The 21744-nt window shown below is 45.3% G+C and overlaps 1 protein-coding gene across 13 annotated transcripts in view; it reads left to right on the plus strand.

Moving 5' to 3' along the window:
* The window catches only part of arvcfb (ARVCF delta catenin family member b), a 190415-nt gene that overhangs the window by 88540 nt on the left and 80131 nt on the right, over nucleotides 1–21744 (plus strand). Inside the window, exon 1 of one of the 13 annotated variants that reach the window (XM_047593073.1) lies at nucleotides 403–645. The exons of the other annotated variants lie outside the window; for them this stretch is intronic. Coding sequence (XP_047449029.1) covers nucleotides 625–645 — 21 coding nt within the window. The 5' untranslated portion in view covers nucleotides 403–624. Of the gene's footprint in view, nucleotides 1–402; nucleotides 646–21744 lie in introns of those variants that run through there. 13 annotated transcript variants of the gene reach the window in all.

The following is a 21744-nucleotide window of genomic DNA, read 5'->3' on the forward strand; positions in this document are numbered from 1 at the left end:
ACAGTCATTAAACGTTAATAAAAGATCATCCATGAATCTGACTCTGATATTTCGAAGCTGGCTTTCTTTGTCCTCATAAATGTTATTTTAGAATCATATGTGCAACTATTTTGAGTTTTATGGGCTAGGATAGCTGCACTTGTACTGTAAATAGACAGGTATCATGTACTTTAGCTTGAAATGTATCCATTTATTAGCCTTTACCTCATAATGTTGGCTTATTAAACAGAGTATCATACTATCTTGCGCAGCTGTACTAGGTTTAAAAGTGTATGTATAAACATGTGTGAAATGCATTTCCAGCACACGTGCAACACATCCGTAAAGCTACCTTTTATGGGCACGGGTTTTATTTTGAAAGGCGCGCCGCCACACTCCCGCTGTCTGTCGCGCTAACTCCGTGCGACTCGACGCGGCTGAGTAGAGGATGGCTGCCTGCGTCTGAGCTGCTGCCTCTGCGCTCACGGGGGGGAAAAAACTCAGCGTAAATAAACAAGGAAAGCGTGAGGAGACAAGCGGAGGAGAGGAGGGAAAGGAGAACTTTTACGAGAGGAGGAATTAATTGTCACACGTTTCCCCGGGAGGTTTTTATTATATCGGGAGCGAAGGGGGGATTTTTGGACCATGCCTGCTGAAGTGAAACAGGTTAGTGCTGCTGTGCCTGCCGGTCTCCTCTTTCTCTCTCTTTCCTCTCATCCCGTCTTCAGCCTCCTCGACTCTTCTCGTCTTTCTCCGGTTCCTGATTGATGCCAATTGTGTGGGTTGTGTTGCGTGCCTCCCATTGCCATCTCGCAGCATCACTTTTATGCCCTTTGTGTAGCTTTTTTATCACTCAGTGAAACACATGAGAGCAGAGATTGTCAGATGTATGGCTGTCCTTCAGGAGGCATGTGTGTAATGTCTGTGCACATGCGTGTGGTGTGTGTGTGCATGTGGTAAACGTGCATGTGTAGGAGCTGCTGCATGCCATCAGATACAGCTAGGGGTTCTTACACCACTTAGTGACCATTACACTCTGTAAATAGTCATGTCTGGGACATAGATTTAGTGCTGGTCCTGTGTGAGTGTGTGTGAGAGAGTTAGTGCGTGTTGGGCTGCCTTACATCAAAGCAGTGCTGTGACTTATGAGTTCCCTGACACATTCATGGGCTCTGATGTGTCAGTACCACCTATAGAATGACTTGTGTGATGCAGGGACAGGCAGTGAAGTATTGAAAGTTTGTCCCCGATCATCGCCTGCAAGGCTCTGAATGAGCCCGGGGGCCAGGATTTATAGCCCCGCGGGCTGCAGTGCCAATTGTGCGAGAGACATGGCATTAAAGCCCTTTGTCTTTCACTTGCACAGATACCGCAGGAATGTGCTTTTGTTAGCTCTTGCGAGTGTGTTACTGTGTCTGTGTGGGTGTGCGCGCACCAGGGCATGATGTGCATACATTATTGGAAGTGTTCCTTGCGTTTGAAGCGCATCCACAGGCAGCCTACACTATCACAGCGCTCTTTTCCCCAACCAAGCTTGGCAGCGCCCAGATGTACGAAAAAAAAAGGAAAGACAGACATCCAGATAGAAATAAAGTGCAGGGGGACAAATCTGATTGAATAAGGTCAGCTTCTCATCAGTGCTGCTCTCCTCCACCGGGCCGAGAGGGGTGGAGCTACCAAACCCCTGTCTAGCAGATGGAAACATTCTGCCAGCTCTCACCGTTGCTCTGATAATAATACATTACCAGTAGCCCCTGTGGATGAGTGCCACCTGATAACTTGGAAGAGCCTTTGCCAAATAGAGAGGCCGAATTTTCTCACGCACCAATGTCTTTTTCCATTCTTGATAAGACTGAAGGCTACTTTCAAGTGCAAGCTGATGGGTCAAAACTTTTGGAGATAAAATGCATGTCACCAATCTCAGAGTTTGGGCCTATGCAAATGCATCCCGAAATGGGTCAGGGAGCTGCTCCCCGTGCCCGTTACCCCCTATAAGTGCGACATGGTTGGCATAGTTTGGGCCAGGACAGCGTCACGACGTGACCTTTTCAACTCAGATGGACATTCCTCAGCTAGGGAACACCTGCTTGGACAGTGTTGCGGTCAACGTGTGTCCAAGTCACACTTAGGCCATAAATGGATCGAGGTTGGTGACCATTTTGTCGTTCTTCTAGCTTTAGACACTGAGGCTGTAAGAAGCATATACAGTGATGCTCTGTACCATCAAAAATGGGTGTTAAATAGTACTGATATTGGAACTAAGAGGAGAAGAGAAGATATTGTTCTGACTTGACCTCATGCTTAATGCTGCGGAAAAGCTTACAGTAAATGAGTTTTAGCACTGTGAAGATTACTGCACAGCCCGCAATTAGTGGGGGAGCATGCGCCAGACCACGTCTGAGTTAAATATGAACTGGCCTTTATTTTAAAGCTACATCAGGAGGGTAGCGGCGAAATCCTCCAAATTCAGTTGAAAAGGCTGTAGCATCTTCTGCTCATGAAAAATGGAAAAACAGTTAAGGAGAAAAGAAAACATTATAAATAATCCAGCAGTCATCATCTTGCCAAGGTCTATCAAACCGCAACTTGACATTTCCTCCACAAGTTAGGAGGACCTGTCTGAATTAAAGAAATAATTCTGCCAAAGACTAAAGGACTTCAGACTGAGGGTTACTGCCAGATTCTTGACAGCAAGCGTGGGTTTCAGATGCAGCAGCTGAGCGATCCACCCCTCTCCGATGCTGTTTGATTTCTTACCCATATTAAAAAAACGTCAAACGTCAGTCTGCGAGGCTGCTTTTGTACGACGGTACGAGACTCCTTCCGTGTCTCTTCCCATTCCTTTCCCCGGGCTTCCCTTTTGTGGCGGCAGAAGATGCTGCGCAGATCAATATTTGAAGGCATGTAGAGCATGAGGAGTGGCATTGTTCGGGGAGTGGAGGTCACACAATAATAATGCCAATGACCGGAAACATATGAGCATAGCTGCTAGGAGTCCATCAATGCAAGGGAGGGGGGTGGGGTGGCTGGGTGCAGGCTGTGTGTGCACGGAGGGGAGGGTCATGAGTGCTGTTGTGTTTTGAAGGCGAGAGGTTCGATCATATGTTGGTGCGCACTTGGTGACTGGCAATACCAGATGGCCTTCCCATCGCACAGCCTGTCCATACTGGCCATACTCCCCATGCTTCCCATACCTTTCCCATGGCTGCTCTCATTGCTTGACCCATGACATGATGAGGCTTGACATGTCACAGTTCCTGCCGCCCCGCAATCCACACCATCTACTTCTATCACTGGGTTTTTTTTTTTCGTTTTTTTTTTCTTTCAAGTGACCTGATCTGAATTTATGTGTGATAGATGACACCATATACACGGTCAGTACATATATGTCCCCCCCACACGCTAACTGCCCCGCTGTCATGCACATCACGCGCTCACCAGCACCATACTTGTACATGTTCGGCCGCCTTTAAAGACCTAACACACCAAAAATAGGTTCGGGGGGGTTGATGGATTGATGTGTTGACCAATCATTCAGATGAATCATTTTAAGAAAACATTATCTACTAAAGTAAATTCACCAGATTAAGATAAAAAAAACACTCGGTCTTCAATCCATAACATTGTTGCTGGAGTTATTTATTGTAAAATAATATCTGAAATCTCCTGATGCAACTCAATACCAGACATCTGGTCCACCAAGTGGGTTAAAACAAACACTAGGAATTATGTGCAAAGGCTGTTTGACCCCGGCAAGTGTGCCTTTCCACTATACATAGTACGTTTGGTCAGTATCAAATGAACATGCCCTGAGGTTTTTTGGTGTGTTGTGCTCTGTGGAGGGCTCGGGCTCGGGCTCGGTGCCGCTCAACCCTTGGCACCACAGCGCCTCACCCCCCCCCCCCCCTCTCATCCCCTCTGCCTTGGCTTCCCTGCTGTCTGTCCTAACCCATTTGGCTGGCTGACAGTGTGACCGATGCAGGCCCGCACACGCTCGCTCTCCCGTCTGACCACTGGGCGAGATCCATAATGCTCTCTCAGCTTTCATCATCACGCTGATGGAGTTAAAAAAGAAAACAAGGTGAGTGGTAGTAAATTGGAAGGTGGAGTGTGTGTGCACGGAGATGGATGCTTTCATACTGCCACCATTGGGGAGAAGAAGCGGCCCATTAATGAGATGCCCGCTTGATATCTGGCTTTGTCCGGTTTTAAAATGTGCGTAGATTGCATACATAAAACATATTTTTATGCTTTTTTTTTTTTTTTTCTTTTGTGGTCAATTTTGTGCCATTATTCACTCACCTGCTAATGACTCTGAGACGGGGGTTCTTTTATTTCCCGTGCTGCTGAATAAAACTCTGTAAAGGTGAAGGGTTCACTTAGTTTCAGCTCACTCTCCCTTCATCCTATAAATGCACACACACACACACACTGGAGGCTAGAGAGGAACATCAATTGGATCCCCAGCTTATTTGCGCCGTGTTTGTCTGCAGGCTGAGGCCAGGGCAGCCCTGCTTATAAGGGACTGGGATTCATGGTTTCCCTGACCGTGTCCAATAAACACCTTCCTCTCTGTGCTGCTGGAAGCCAGCAACAAGAGCCGTGTTTCTGATAGGGTAGATAAGAAAGAAACTTGCCCCGGAGAAAGGAGAAGAGCCGCCACCGCATTGTAACACAGGCTGCCGTGAAAAGCGGGGAAAGTGCACCTCATCACACTTTAAGTAAAGCTTGTGTCCACATCGAGGCTGCAGTTATTAAAGGGACAACATTTACATGATCGCTTTACATCCTTAAAGTGGTGTGATTACATAATAACAACAGCCGGGCTGTTACACAACCTGATGCTCTAATTTAAGATGATAGATGATAAGATATAAACGCTACTTACCAGCAGTGTTTTTAAGAGGAGTGGAAGAAAAGCACTCATTTTCTTAATGATCCAATGTACTTTCATGTCAGTCTGTGCTCATGCATTGGTATGAACATGTTCTACTGCATGTTTGTGGTTTGTGTCGGAACTGTGGATTAAGTTGAGGTTTCTGGCCATGGACAACCATGGACAAATAAGGACCTCTGTCATCCTTAAATCTGGTGACCGATGACACCATGGGCTGCAAATTCCCATTCATGTATATATGTTCATATTCTCATATTCTCTCCATTCTGGGGACACTAATGCCACCCAGAACCTTTTAGCAGAGAGGGACCTTTTCAATAGAACTGGGCCTTCTTTGACAGTTATGTATAGTTCATATAGGCTCCACCCTCTCCGTCCTGCAGCTGGGGACCTCTTAGAGGGGCCCTGAGGGGGAAGGTCCAAGTTCTCATAAAGCTTCCCTCAACCAGAAACCTATGAACAAACGCCTCCCTGCTTCTTCCTTTCTCTTTTTTTAACCCTCTCCAGTACCATGCACATTCTCCTAGCAATGCATGCGTGTTTAGTCTGGAACTTTCTTTTGAGGGATTAGCCCACTTCCTGCCTCTGGGCCGACCGCTGGAAGCAGCCCGTATGACGGGGAAAGCATTGATCCTCCATCATCGTACCATCTGTCTCATGCTGCCTTTTGGGATTAATGATTCCCTCTGTCGGCTCTGTAGTGGAGGTCTGTCTGTGATGGCTGACCATTCACGTTACACTGTCATGTAGCAATGCGAGGAACTTGTGTGCAACACGCTTTGAAGCTGAAGGCAGACCTAGCACTGTTAGGGGTTTTGAAAACCAGCTGGAGACAGATTCTTTCTTTTTTTGTAAACGATGGTAGCTATTTCTTTGTGGAATTAGCTACCATCTGTGGAAGTGTACAGCAACAGCGATGCATTTCAAATGAAGATGAATTAAGATTCAGCAGCAACACATTGCATACTTACTCATTAATTGTTGCCCAATTTGCTGGTCCGAGGCAGCGACTGTCGCAATGAGGAATACACCTGTGACCAGCTGTACGTATACTTCAGTCTCTGCTCCCGCGACATGTGACTCATATAAACTCAGACTTGTGTTAACATTAATGTTTAAATATCTAACATTGGTTCTGCACACGAATTTGCTACAGACTGGGAGGAAATGTAATCCACTGAACGGTATTTTGATGGATATAATGAAGCTTGTGTTCCATGCTCAAAGATTATGATTTTTGGCCACATTCTGATGGCCAGTTGCAGTCAAATAGGCGAATAACCCATGATTGCAGGGCAAAGGTTATACTCAACCAGAGTAGATCAGTGTATCAGATGTTTTTTATTCTCTAATCAGTGAATTGTATCTGAAAAATAAGTACACATCTAAATGTAGTAGACGCATAGCTTGCTTACTCAGAGCCCAGTCACAAAGCCTGTTGGGTATTTGAAGTGAGGACTGGCCGTTGCTGACCCGCTGGCGGTTGAAGTTCGTTGATGAGGTCCGACACATCATTAGAATGCTGCTCTGAGCCCGGCAACACACAATAGTGTCTGTAACTGCTCATGGCTTGGGTCCAGGGAGAAAAATAAAAGAGAAAGATAGAGGAGGAAAGAGGGAAAGTCCAAACCACTGTAAGCTGACCGGCCCCTGGGGCTGCAGTGGCCTCTGCTACACACAGCCTCCACTGCTGCAGCCACAGCCCTGGCCACAACATTGCCGGCGTACAAACATTATGCTAACCAGTGGCAAGAGTTCAGCCAAACCAGGAGCAGAATCTCCTTAAATAGCGGAGATAAATCAGTTGCTGGCATTCTCACCGCTGCCGATCCTCCACTCACGCAGCAGCTTGTACAGTTCACTGCTCTCTACAATAGACACTGCGCTGGCTGTCATATGCCATTACATATGATGGCACAGCATTGTTGCACATCTCCTCAGTGTCTCTTGATATGTGCTCGGCCTGTTCCCAGAGGAGCCGCCAGCGAACAATGGAGGGATGCGGCTCCTCGCACATTCCACAAGGCTCTATTGAGCCGTCTAATGAACCTCTACTGCATGCGTGGCCTGCACTGGCTGCCGGGGCTCCACAAAAATACCATCTCGCCCCATTCCCCCGCCCCCCCACCGCCCCCATATTTAATTTGTTTGGAATGTGTAATAGGCTGTGAAGTGGAGCGTGGTGCAGTGTTGATCTGTGCCAACCAGGTCTGCGGATATGGAGGGACAGGTGCCAGCCATCCGTGGAAGGTGCTGTACTTAACACTGTGCTCTGGGTTGGAGAGTGTATAATTCTGGCCCTGTGGTGTAGGCTTTTAGAGCTGCCAGTATCCTGTTGCTTCAGCCAAGCAAGCTTTTAGTTTAGTAATAGGACATCATGTCTGTTTTTGTTTTGTTTTTTTGAAGAGGGGGCGGCAGAAAGTTGGAGAGAAAAGGTTGTGTCACAATTCAGTTGTAAACCAGTACAGCTACAGTGAACATGAAGTAATTAAGTTTATTGTCTGTTGCAACTCATTCCTGCATTGGGGCAAATCATACCCAGGGACGCATACGCCGATCAGCCACAACATTCCGACCATTGACAGGAGAAGTAAGTCACATTGAGCATCTTGTGACAGTTCAATGTTCTGCTGGGAAAAATTTCAACCTGGCATTAATGTAACACCCGCCTAGACCAGTCTGGGCACCCCCATTCCATAACAGTGACACTTCTTGCAGCCATCCCCAGCAGGATGCAGCCTTACACAGGCACACACACAAAAACACTTTGAGATCAACTCCGAAAACTTGAAACCTGGCCTCAAAATTCACTAGATCCCAAACTGATGAAGTAGCTCGGGATGATCCACAGAGGCCCCTCCCCTCAGACACGTAGACCCCCTCTAACGACATTCTGTTTCCAGACTCCACAGGACACCCTCAGAAGACCCATGTCCATTCTCTGATCATGAGTCACAACTGTTTTGGAGGTACAAGGGAGACCTAGACAATATTAGAAAGGTGGTCATAATGTTATGCCTGATGGTGGCATGTTATGCTGAGCCCATTGAATGTTATTCATTTGATTCTCTGTCAGCTGCAAAGAAGCTTCTATCTTCTATGATTTTCCATTATGCCTACAGCTTTGGCTGATTTCTTCATGACCGAGATCCGATGAGGACTCACTGAAAATAGACTGTAAGAAAGGCAAAATGGAAATTTCTTTTAAACAAAATATGACGACCTCTCATCCCAACAGCTCCAAAGTTGACAAAAAACTTGGGTACTTGGGTTATAACTAATACAACTTACAAGTGTGAATTAAAATTGTAAAAAGGTTGTTGAGCAAAGAGAACAGAATGCACACACATCAACACAGAGAGTGTTGGCGTTCCAGAAAGACAGTCACGGTCAGGTGGTACTTTAGCTACTGAGCCAGTAGAACATCATGTTTTCCTTCATTATTTGCGCTTTTACTTGTCTCCAGAATGCAGTGACATAAATAGCTATATCTCGGGCAGACTTGTATAGACTTTGCAGAATGAAAGAAATACAGCTCAGAGGATGGATGCTGCCCGCGCATTGCCTTTAAAACGTATCCACTGCATTGCTATGCTTTCCTAGCTGGACCTTCGTCTCCCGTCACCATTATACTCACTTGGCTATTTATTTTCCTATGGCTTTTTCAAAGTTGCCATTGGTTACCAAGCTGCTTTCTTGGGTCAGAGGTTCAAAGAGGGGTTCAGTTTAATAGCATGGTTGGAAAGCAGCTGTATAGAAGTACGATTTCTTTTCATTTTTACCTTCGAGGATTTGGGATGTGCAGAAAAGAGTGCACTAAACCCAGCAGAGTTCTGAAAGTTAAGCAAACACGGCCTGTTGACACAGACCTCCTTGAGTTCCCAAATTCTTTCCACCATATTCTGGTACAGTTAAGAGAGGCTTAATCCAATAAAACCCACTCTTCGTCTGTTTTGTACTCTGTCTCTCTTAAATCTGAGTGTGGGTAGCGTGTGTGTTGCTGTTTGGGGGGGTTAAGTAAGTTCCTGTGAAGGAGTGGCCAGCTGCAGCCTCTGTTGTTGAGGCCACAGGGGAACACAGGGAGTGTTTTTGGGGTCACGGAGCAGCTACATTCCAGACTTGAATTCTCAGATGGGAGCACTCATTGCTCAGTCTGCTCTGAGCCGTAACTCACCTCCACTGTTTTTCATGTGTCACTTATCCTCAGCCCTTCAAGCATAATGTCCCGGAAACACTGGTGCTAATTAAAGCTGCTGGTGTCTGTAACTGGCCAGCAGAACACGTATCAATGCCCTCCTTGTGCAGTGCATAAGCATCACTTACCGATGAGTCACAAGTCACAGGAGAGCAAGCTCCGTGCGCCCCTTTCCTTGATGCTTCATGTTCTCATGTCGCTCATGTTGTGAGGTTTTGAACTACTGACAATACACGTCAATGCACAATAATAAAATAACCAAGTGGAAGAATCCCCACTGATTCAGCAAATTAAATAACACACATCCCCACACATCCCATCCATGCAACATCCTGCGACATTACTATTGAGTTTTATATTGATTACCACATTTCATTCACTGGTCCAACACAGTCTGGGATCGTTTTCCACAGTATCCAGGATGTTGACATGTAAAATGATTGTGCATGTAATGTATTATATGCATGAGTAGTTAAACAACTTTGGTATTAACTAAGTGTGGCCCGCTGAAACATGAAAAATGCATTAGTTTTAGTGTTTCACCAGCTTTATCGTAATACACTTTATTGATTGAAAAACACTGTGCATTGCTGTAATTCATTAGTACAGAATACTTTGTAGTGCTACAGTTCTACAAGTGATGAATATGCAAATACATTCATGTTCTGCTATATTAGTGCTGACAAATTGCCGGTATTTTCCAAAGTCCTGAATTATTCCAACCAATCTTTCTGAAATATGGTCATCGCAGCAGGAACTGAGTGTTGAATACTAAATCTGCGGGACTGGCTTCAAAGGGAAGACTGTTGTGTCCCCTGCCACGTTGTGGTGTTGTAATCACAGTGGGCATGTGCACAGAGACCGATCTGAAATTACAGGCCCCATCCACCCTCCGCAATCTGAGGCTTGCAGGCAGCAGGACTGGCATGATGTCTCCAGTCCTCCGACCCTGGAGCTTGAACGCCACAAGCTTCTGCTGTTGCACAGTACTCCAGTCTCTGTGGCAAACAATTCTCCTGTCTTTTCCCTCCAACAAACCTAATTAAGTTCCCCTCTCGGCCAAGCTCTTCTGCCTCTCTGTCACCACAGCTGTGAAGTCCTCTCTGCTTTGAATAGACTTCCTCCCTGAGTGTTTGAGTAACATGGCACCACCTGGTCTCTCACAGGTTTGCTTTAAAGTCAAACTTCAGTATTTATGTATGGCCGCAGAGGAAGACTTTCCATTGCAGATAAACTGAGGAATCTGCAAGATGGAGTTTTAAATTAGGCTCCTTTGGTATGTTTACTATTGTGAGGCTGTGTTTTTCCGTGCGTATACTGACATAATGTGACCTTGGCTGCTATGTATGGATTCCTGTGTATTGTGTTTATTTGGCAGGGTTTGTGAACTTTGCTAGCAGCAGCACTGTGCAATGAGTTTGTCAAGTGGGTCACCCTCTCTTGTGCTGAAGCTCCAGCTAGCAGGAGAACAAAAGACCTGTGGTTGAAACGCATAGCCAGGAGAAATCTGCCACAGGCGGACCTTACTGTCATACGTATATCCACACAACTGTGTGGATATACGTATAAGCTTCAAAAACATTATAAGATACTTGCACACTGGATTAATGCTCCCTTGGTCATCTATTCCTTCTGTTTCGTGTCACGGCTGTTCAAAAGGCGCATGTACATTACTCTAGTTCTTGACTTCTTCTCACTGCTTTCACAGTTGGTCCAGCTTGTTCAAGTGCAACTGCCTTTTCAGTAAAGTAGAAATTTCTTGTTGACTTTCATACATAGACTGTATATAAATATGCACAACACGTCCCCACTCTCTTGTATTGACTAAATTGACGCTAATTTCCTGGGACACGGGAGACATGATCTTGGGAGTTTGGAGCCAAAGTATGTGCACCGTGGTCCGAGAGAGGAGCCACATGGAGCTACGTTATCAATGACCACACTTTCACCAGACTCACCCGCGTTTTCTATGAATTAATTCTGCACTAAACCATACCTCCACCACTTACAAAGAAATGTTGGATTATACACTCTACCTTTTTTTTTTTTTTTTTTAAACCCTCACGGACCTATACGAACGCTCCGGTTGGTTGTTAACTTATAGTCATCATGATGTCACATCCTTTTTCAAATGCAACTAAAACGAAACTCATTAGTAAAAAATGGATACTTGAATACACAACCGCATTATATTAGCTCCCTAAAATGACAGAAACCATTGTTAAATGTGTTTTTTGGTGTTTAGTTTTAACTCACATCCGCTAACGAGGAGGAGGTGGAGCTCCATAATGCAGACAGTCACCAGGGAGAGCTCTTCTTTCTGCTGTGCTGTCATCCATCTTTATACAGTCCATGCTTGCATATTAACATGCTTCATAATGAAGCCACTGTAAACATGCAGCAGGCAGACCGATATTTTTTCTCTCTACAAGTTACATCTTTTGGCTTGAGGTTTCAGCTTGGCTCCTTTTTGAAGGATGAGCATTTAGCTGCTCATGGATGTTTCACTCCTCCCTGGCAGGCAGAGCTTCCTTAATTGCTGCATGCCTCTGGAACGTGCCTCTCTAATGGGGCTGTTGGAGTTCCAATCAGACAGCGTTTTCTTTTCTCTCTAACATCCCAGCTTGCACAAGCAGGGCAGCCTGAATCATGCAAAAACAAAAAAACGCTTTGGTTTTTGGTGATGTCACTCAGAAGGATGTGGCCTGAAGAAATTATCTTTCTTTCAAGACTCCTTTCAAGTTGTCTGATGTCAGGATGGGATCCGGCAGGGATGACGTTTTATGTTTATATCTGCTGTGGGTGTCGCCAAGCTGGCAAAACAATGGGTGTGATAAAATGTGACAGCCATGCACTCCAACAGTTACAGAGATTAATTTTCTCAGACTGTGACAGCCTAATTCAAGTAGAGAATCTTTTTTGATGTTACTCCAGAAAAGTCTCAATGGGGGAGTTTGTTTTGTTGATGCTTTTACAGATGCCTCTGTACTCTAGCAAAGCAGCATCTTAGGCGCTAATCCCCTTCGACATCGCTGAGCACGTACACAGGTAAAAGGTCCTCTATAGATTTCAGTCATTGTGGGGCTTTTCCCGTAACACTCCTGAGATTAGCATAATAGGAGCTTATTCCACATTCCCTGGAACCATTATGGACAGAACCGGGAATGTCACAGTCATTCTGTTGAAAGCACCCAAAGGCTGACTCATTGTGTGTTGTCCCGCAAGTCTATAGAAGTGATTTGGTAAACTGGGACAACAGTGGTCTAATACCTCAAATGAGTCATGATCCGTGCAACAGGCCCCTTGCCCTTCCCCTTTCCATCCTCCTCTAACTATTAGGCTTGTCCGGGGCCTAGCCGAGGCTGCCAACGAGTGAGGGTTTAACCATTCAAGCCACACACATTTATTTCACTTTGCTCCTCTGTGTTGCTTAATCTTTATTTTGGCCCTAGAACAAGTGCGGAAACTCCTGGCAAGGAAAACAAACCTCTAATAGGGGATATGTGAGCACCTTGTCACCATATGGGACTTGGAATTCCACAGGATTGCTCTCTAATCTCCGCAACATGTTAGGAATCCGAAGCCCTTGTTTTTCAGGAGAAAATAGCAGTCCGCTCACCACGTGGCTTCTCTTTTGGTGTGCAGCATGAATGTGGCATTTGTAGCACCCCTGTCGCACGCTGAGTTTGAAACACTCACATGCATACATATGGGAACTCTAATGCATCTGGGTTGTTGGCAGTAGGGTTGTAATCATTATGTATGCAGTTAGAGCGGCTTTCAGCCCTCCTTCATGTTTCGTGTCTATTTCATTCTGTAGCCATCAAGAGGTGGAAGTCATTGCTCTGTGTGGACCCTTGGGAGACAAATCGGAGTTGGGATTGCTGCAAGAGTTTATGATTTGTGGTCTTGCTCAATGTCTTGGTTTCTTCTCTGGCCAGGTAAAGGACTTATCTGCCAGATATCATCGCTTTGTTCCTGTGGTGCCATGCACTGCAGGCCAGCGAAGCTTTTCAGAAGCTTTGCTGTTGTTCAGGGAGGTCGGTCCTTTGCTACTTGCTAAATGGCTGCTGGTGCTTCAAGGCTGTCTGCTTCCCAGACTAACTGGTGCCCTCATCTCTCCTCTGGCTTTTCTTAACCCAGGTGGTGATAGGAGATTTTAAATGAAGTGAAATGGAGTCAGAACAATGGCTTCCATTAGTCATCATTTTTAACTTGATTTTGCTTGTTTTAAGCTTTTCTTGGTAACACAAATTTCAGTGGTATTTTTTGTTGTCATTACATGTGCATATGTGGTTAATCTAGCATTTTAATCTTTGGGCTTCTACTCATTAAAATGACACATTGTGATGTAAACACCACTGTGAAATGTTGTTATTTGTGTGGGCATCACATCTTGTAGAAATGTTTCTCAGGGTTGTGTTTTTGAGGCTTTAGGGTGGGGGGGCCATTGGCCACTCATTACACAACACAATAAGTTATGCGTAAACATAGAGTCATCATTTTCTTTTCCCAGGCTGTGAAGAATCATTTGTGGTTTTGCACAGTTTCTCTTTGCCATAATGTAGAACAGGCCATGCCCCATTTGATACATTCCTCAGGTTGAGCCGAAGTCTTCAGATATCATCCTTCTTCAGTCTTTGTTCGCTACGTCACTTGCCGGAAAAAGTTTTTTTTCGGTTGTTTTGAGATATTGCCTAGTTTCTTCCTGAGGCCAGAGGACTAATGGACTTTGGTCTGTGGTATCCACTCTAGCGTTTTCTCCCTCATTGGGCCATTTGCTGAGACCCCAGTGGGGCAGACAACAATAGGCTTCATAAGAAATATTCACCATGACTCGGGCATTCCAGCAAACAGTTGATCTGTTCACAGCAGTTCAGTGTCTAGATAGGAAGCTGCTGTGATTGAAGAGAAAAACACAACCTCAGTGCTTCCAGGGATCCCAAATAAGATTGAGTGTTCATTTTGTTACTGGATGGTGCCTGGCTGCTATCTATCTAACAGCTCTCTGGCATGCAATACTTACGACTCTGTCTTGTCTCTGTTTGTCTCAGTCAGGATTTCAGCCTAATGAAATGAGGGTGCATTTAGAGTCCTGGATTAGAAGTGAAACAATTGTTATATATCTTTATTTATTTCCTGAAAATGTTATGGCACGGGGTCCGGCCTCACAGCTGCTGCTATATTTAGTGACAGGGTGGCGCTCAGGTGCTTACAGCCTGGACAGTATGCAGAAGCTCTGAGTAATTGCAGTGAAATCTGGGGATGTCTCAGATAGAGGAAATGTTGTGAGTCCCTTTTAGAATCAGGATTGTCTCTCTGTGTGCGCCAAACCGGACTGTCAAACACAAGCTCATTCTGATTAAAGTTCTGCCAGCATGTCAGAGCTGATTCATCACAGAGGAGTCAGATGTTGAGTCAGTACAGATAGGCAAACCCACCCTTGCATGTGTTACCATGTTTAGACAAGATCTCACTAATATCTAAAAAAAGGTGAAGGCCAGTTTGACCAGTGGAGCTATTTTAGACTTCAAGTAAAGACATTGAAACAGGTTTTGGGGTCAAAATGAACTAATACGATCAGTACGAGAATTTTTTTTTTTTTTTTTGTGCCATGATCTGCAGAAATTGCCAAGAGATGGGTGGAAAATATTCAGCATTGCAAGAAATAAACCTCCCTCCACTCAGAGATCTTTAATTAGCTGCTGGCATCTATTCACAGAACAGGATTTTAATAAGACGGTTGACTGTTTTCCACTAAATTGGTTTGTCTTTGTATGTGCTGCTAACATTAATATACAGTCGGAAATACCCTATTATTAATGTGTCTGTGCTTCATTCATTTAGCTTTTCAAGCGCACAATGTATGATTGTCACCTCAACAGTGCAATACACCAGACACTGACAGGAGTAATAAATCACATTGACCATCTTGTGACAATCCCGCGTTCTACTGGGAAACTTTGGGACCTGGCGTTCATGTGGATGTTACCTACTAGACATGTGCCACCCACCTAGACCAGACCAGACGCCCCCGCCCCATAACAACAACACTCCTTGATGGCAGCAACGAGGATGCAGCCTGACACACACATACAAAAAACACTTTGGGAACAACTCTTTAGGAAAAAATCATGAAGAACAGCACAAGGTGTTGATCTGACCAAGGTCCTGACCAAGTATCTGTGATGGTCCACAGAGGCCCTCCCCTCCACCACTAGCACCCAAAGGCCTCCCACTAAGGGCATTCTGTTGCCAGATACCACAGGAGAGACTTAGACAATATTAGGAAGGTGGTTATAATGTTATGACTGGGGGGCGGGGGTCAGTTTCCTAGATGGTTTGTAATATGCCTCAGCCCACCGTTGCGTATGAATGCTCACATTCCTGCTGAGGCGAAAAGGAAGAGGACAATGCTAAGGCCACAAAAGCACAGGATGTTAGCATTTACTGTAGTTAATGCTGTTGTGTCAGTCAAACCCTCCAAGTCAGTTCCTTTTGCAGTGCTTTTGTAACCTCTGCAATCCTTTGTGAAAAGCTGACTGGGGCCTTTTGAGAAAACGTGCATATCTGCCTCTTTTCTAGCAGTGTAAAGCTGACAAAAAGCCCCGTGGTTATATTGCATTTTCCCAGAGAACGATTTGCTTGCGATTGTGCGGCTGCTTCTTCTTTTTTTTTCTTTTTTTTTTTTTTTTACCAAAGCTGGCTTCTTACAGGTCTTTCTCATGGAGGATTATTGGGGAATGCTGTCACAGTCCAGTGCACTTTTTTTCATGCTCGCAAATAAAAGTACTGTTGCAGTAGAACGTGTGAGTTTCTTTTGTGATGTGCTTGGGTGCACAGCTGTGTGTGTTCAATGTCCTGCTGTTTGGCTACCGCTGACAGAAACATCATGTCTGAGAGTGCATTAGTGCGTTAGCCCATACATTTAGACTTTCATTAAAAATTAGATAATGGCCAGTCAGCCTCCATACGCATGACGTTCCTCTGTGACCACAGCTTGGGATCACAGATTATCATAATAATCATAAAAAAAACGATGTGTCACTCTGCAAATTATTCCACAGTGGTGTGATTTTACTCGGCAGCTTAAAGAGTCAGTGAAACCTGCCTTTAAGCAGTTCCCAACACACCTTAAACAGTTTCACGACTGTGCTTTATTAGATGTCTTTAGTGTCCGCTTTTGTAAATGTCTTCTGGGAAGTTTTTCCGACCGTAAAGGACTTTACGATATAAGAGCCACAGCGAGACGACGCACCTGGGTTGGTGCAGTACGTGCAAAGATCTGGATGTAGACCAAAGATTGTAGTGTGTTATTTTTGGGCTCCACTAACGCGCTGCGGAACTCATTGCGCGGCAGTGAGAGTTGTCGAAGGCGCACACATACACACCCTCACAGAAAGCTCTCCACACTGTCGGCCTGGCTGTAGTCATCTCACACCCCTCCGCTCTATTTTAAGCCCTCAGACAGAGGCCCGCTCCCCCTCGAGTGGACCCCACTCTCTCTGTGTGGGCTAGCTCATGGGCCTCTGGCGGCCCAAGACATTTACACGCACACAAAGCAGCTCCTGCCAGCTGGTGCAAAGGTAATAGCAGAGGTAACCTCCCAGATGGGGCGGCCTCGCTGCACCTCTGCCCTGGCGACGCCGAAAATGTGTAGAGGATGCTCATTAAAGTTTTCTTTCTTACAAGAGAATCGGCATGTTTGTCGAGGCTCTCGCAGTGGGTTGGGACACACACTAACTCACAGACGCATGCACACAGCTCTGAACACTTTCTAAATTCAGGCTTTGGGTTTTGCATGAACTGGGTTGATAGCAGACTGAATTTCTGTGGAGATTTGGCTTTGCCTTCCCTAAATTGCGACTGCAGTCGTCAGTCCAACAGCTCGCTGCATCATATTCCTCCAGAACATCACTAGTTTACACTGACAGCTGGGATTTATGATAATCTAATTATAGTCCTCCTCTTTAGGTTCTCCCAGGCTTAAAAAGCTGAATTCGAATAACAGAACACCAGTCTTGTATAATTCCTGCAGAACTGTACCAGCGAGCCTCTTCTTTCTCCGTGACGCCCAGCTACCAGGGCGGGGTTGAATTCCTCAGTGGGCAGACAGCAGGAAAGAAACGAGTACCCTTGTTTCCTTCCCATCTGTGTAGAGTTTGTCCACATTGCTCCAAATGCTGCGCCAGCAATGCACCACTTACTATTACAATAAAATAACTCATGAGTTAAGGACATGTTCCGCTCCCACTCTGCTGACATTAGTTCTTCTAGCTTGTTTACATAGCATTGTAACTGTTCATATTGACAGTATTTTAAATGAGTGCTCATTGCATTTTATAAAAAAAAAACTTAGCTACTCTGAATGTTACTTTAAGTTTGATTTAAAATAATTGGCCTTGAATAATCTAATGTCTCCAACCGCAAGTACACTAGAGCAGGTCATAAACTGCATCCTGGTTTCTGGTTTCATCAGATTTGCCAAACGGCCCTGGTCACATATTCTGGAAAGTACCTATATTCTGGTCAATTAAGAGAGGTAAATGGCGCTAAACTGATTTGAGTGGCTGCACGGCATCAGAATCGTGGTGTAATCAGATGGCTGGCGCTCACCGGACATCCTCTGTCTGACAGAGACAAAAATACACAAACATCTCAGTGTTCCCGACAATCAGAGCTGTAGACAGGGAGGCGCGGTGGCTCGATCAGCTGTTGTTTCTGTCTCTTCTTAGGGTTACGGGCTAGCCCCGAAGCACCACTCACTCAAGTGTCCGATGATGGCTGTTGTTCTTTGTGTAATTGCTTTTAGATTACCCATCCTCCCCTGGGTTAAAATACTCGTGTTCCCGGTCTATAACAAAGTGGAGTCTGGAGATCCCCGAAGGTCCTTAAGCGGCTTGCAGGTGGTGCCCAAGAAAACGAGCAACTGTTTAACATTTTCATTACTCACTCCAAATTAGCCCCAGTGGTGTTGGTGTATGCGTGACTGATAATAGCAATCATGTCTATCACTTTCCGCTGTCCTCCCACGGGCGGCGTGGACACTTGGTCGACACAGAATGTACTGAAGGACCTCCCATTTATGATACTGAGTTAACGCAACGCAGCTTCGAGTTCCAAGCATGGATCTAAATGCACATCGGACATGACTGAAGTTTGAAAAATGTCTCTTTGTTTGCCTCTTCTGCTTTATCTTCTTGAGCCCTTTGATGACAGAATACTGACAAGGAAGTAGTTTGAATAACGCTCTTTATCTCTTAAAGGATAATTTCAGTTGATTACCACTTTAGTATTTTTGTAAATCTTTTATGTCATCATCACAAGTAATGTCTTACATCCAGGGAGATAAATCATCTGCTGTGTTGGTGATATTCCCTCTCTCTGTACAAAAACCTGTGTAGATCCATAATTAAAATAATACATAAGAACAGCACATCCTGTTAGTTGGCCTGTAAATCCTAATACATGTTTATGTACAGTTTAGACAGTAAGTTTGCTGTTGGCTTGTAGTTTTGTTGTGTTTCCCGAGTGTTTGTTGCATAATGGTATGAGGAATGCAGTATCCCCGCACGTCAACAGTGTGTAGGATGAGTGGGGATGGGTAATCTATAGCCTAAGCAAGGGACTCTGTGAGGTCAGGTTCAGGATTAGGAGCAGCCATGGCCAGTGTCCCACTGGGCTATGAAGGGTTGGGTTGAAATTTCCTTCCTGTGGGGAGTCATGTCTTCACCAGAGTTGGGATGATATCTGTCATCCAAAGTACCCTGACCTATCTCTTAATAGGACTGTTTGTAGTTTGAGGGGGGGGGCTGTCTTCACTCCTCTCCCAGCTAATGGCTATTTTGGGTCAAGATCCTGTTTACTGGATACCTAATTCTTCAGAAGTCAGCATTTCCTGTTACACAGTAACCAAAGAACAGCAGCAGATGATACGGATGGGGGTTGTTTCATCATGGGGGGGTGGGGGGGGTGGATGGATAGAGATGTTAGCGCGTGTGCGTGTGTGTTCGGTTGATTAAAGGCTGGGCGGGAGGAGGGGGTTAGCAGCCAGATGATAGGCCTGCAGCTGCTTGGCTGAGTGGGAGGGGAGCTACATTGAAAAGCAGCGGTGCCAGCAAAGTGGGGCTTAGCCAGACACTGAGAGGAGATAATCCATATTTCATCTGCATCCTCCTCTTCCTCCCAACCACCTGCAGAGCAACACAACATAGACCCAGAGCATGAATACTGCATGATACAGAAATAAAATTTGAGAAGTGCTAACATTTTATTGGCAGAACGAAACAGGCTTTCATATCCAGCACCTTGGGGAGCTCTTCGGAGCTTGGGAACAACTCTATTAGAGGGAAATTCAAAGTTACCCCACCCAGCAACCCCCCCTAAAAAAATACCCCTCCAATCACACCCACTCACTCACACTCCCATCCAGCCTTTGCAGCTATAGGCGGCCCCCACCCTTTTGGTTTTTCTCCGTCCGGAAGGTTTTACTCTGCGTTCCTGGTATACAGTATACTCTCTGGAGTGCTTCCTGATCACATGAAAATGTAGTTTTTCTGATATTTTTAATCCATCCAACAAATGTTTGCAGTGAAGGCCACACTTCACAGCGAGTGATCCAGAGCTTCAAAGACATTTTTAAATCATGGCTGTTGCTGAATTTTGCTAATTTAGCATGCAAAAACGGCACACTACCAATAAGTATATTTCAGATATCTGCCTCGTTTTAAATATTCATGATCAGCTTGCAGCTTTGAAAGTGAACTTAAGAGACTCTTTTGCTCGCTCAGCCTCAAAGACGCGCGCACACAAACGCACACAGTCCCTCAGCACCAGGATGAGTGCCTTGTCTATTGTCTCTGCATTTTCTCCCTATTCAATATTCAGCGAAAATCAGGTAGACTTGTTTCCATTAGCTTGTAAATGAGCTGCTGTGTTTTTTGTGGCTATTAATCTCTGATTAAAAATCTTAACTGCAACACAATGTCATCTGTAGAAAAGCAATACAGATCCTGTTTAGATTCAATTTGGCCCTGTTTACCTCCTCCAGAGGCGCGGGAATACATTACATGCAGGTTTTGCAGACTTGCCTTTCCCTCGCTCGCGCTCGAGTTTATCGCTATGTTTATGAGCCTTGTCATGAAAGATGGTCTTTGTGTAGACTCAGGGATTTTTTTTACTTCCACCACTGTGAGTTGAGAGGGAAGGCTGTCTTTGTTTTGGAGTGATGTGGAGGGCATCATGTCTGTGGACTCTGGTTGACCCAGAGATTTCAGATCTGTTTGTGTTTAACAGTAAGCTCCGGCTCTAAACTGCTCGCACTCGAGGGACTGTTTGTTTGTATTGAAGACTGTTCCAAGTCTGTTAATCGATGAAGACACCAACAGTCTGGATACGCAGTATATGGTGATGATCAGACAAAAATGCCATACGTTCACTGATTTCATCTTGTGCCATTGTTACAGTTTCTACCACTGTCAATCCATTTAAAAAATTGTACACCTACTACACACACATGTATATACATGCAGTACCCTACAAGCGAAGGGCAGTGTATCGGGCATAACATTCCTTTTCATCTGACAGAGAGAAAATAGTAAATAAAGTCACTAGGTCTGAGCTCAGGCCTCCGGATCGATTTATCCAGCAGCACAATGGCTCCTTTATAAGACACGTATACGTCCAGCCTCAACTTATTGCTTGACCCATAGAAGGTTAATAGTAAATTGGCAGGGATTTCCCCGTCGACCACCTCCTACGGCTTGTCCTCCGCCTCCAGCTGCGACGCTGTGCTGTTGCTCATAAAATGAGCCCAATTCTTTACCAGACGGTTGGCACGGGGCCGTAAAAAATATCCCCAGAGGGGCACTAATCACGTTTGACCGAGTGCATATTTGAAAACTAGTCGCAGTTAGTGTGATGGACTGTATTAGCTCTGCTAGGTGGTATCTTATGTGTGCAGTTTTTCAGTGTACGGTTTAGGCGACAGTGGAGGCGCCTCAGGGTGCAAGACTCCATCGGAGGGCTATGGGGTTTTCTGTCCACATGACAAGTGGTTTAATTTCTCCAAAATGTCCTAACTACAGAATGCATTTGAGAGAAAACAGTCACATCTTGGGTTAGAGTTTTTTTTACTATTTTGAAGTGAATCAGCGCAGACTTCTTACCAACAGCTTTATAGGATCTGCCTTGGAGTTCAAGAAATATGGCACTGTTTTGTTGACCTCTTGGCCTCTTCATGTAGAGGACCCCCCCTACACGTCACAAACCCCATCCCCACAGTCCCAGAGGAGGACATTTAGTATCCTTCCTAAAACAGTGAGAGAATGGAGCTAAGCCTGTTAGCGGTCCTCCGCTTTAACTGCCTCAGGCGTTACTGTTTTCTACACAAGAGAGACGGCAAGAAAGGGGGGCAAATTACTCTTAAATGAGAGACCCTGTGGCAGTGCATGCAGACAGTTTTTGGAGAAAGGGTGCCGGGAGGACAGTAAGTGTTGCGCTGGTAGTGCACAGGAAGTGAAACATATGTCCCCTTTCCAAGTTCCTAAATCTCCAATAGACCTCACATGAACTGAGCTTCTGGCAAAGCCTGTCTCACAGCCTCCTCCGCAGACCCCCCCCCCAGTCACCATCCTCTGACAGAGTCGTGCTGACAGTGATCCAGGAGCTGAGA

Source organism: Mugil cephalus, chromosome 8 (assembly GCF_022458985.1).
Source record: "Mugil cephalus isolate CIBA_MC_2020 chromosome 8, CIBA_Mcephalus_1.1, whole genome shotgun sequence".
NCBI lineage: Eukaryota > Metazoa > Chordata > Actinopteri > Mugiliformes > Mugilidae > Mugil > Mugil cephalus.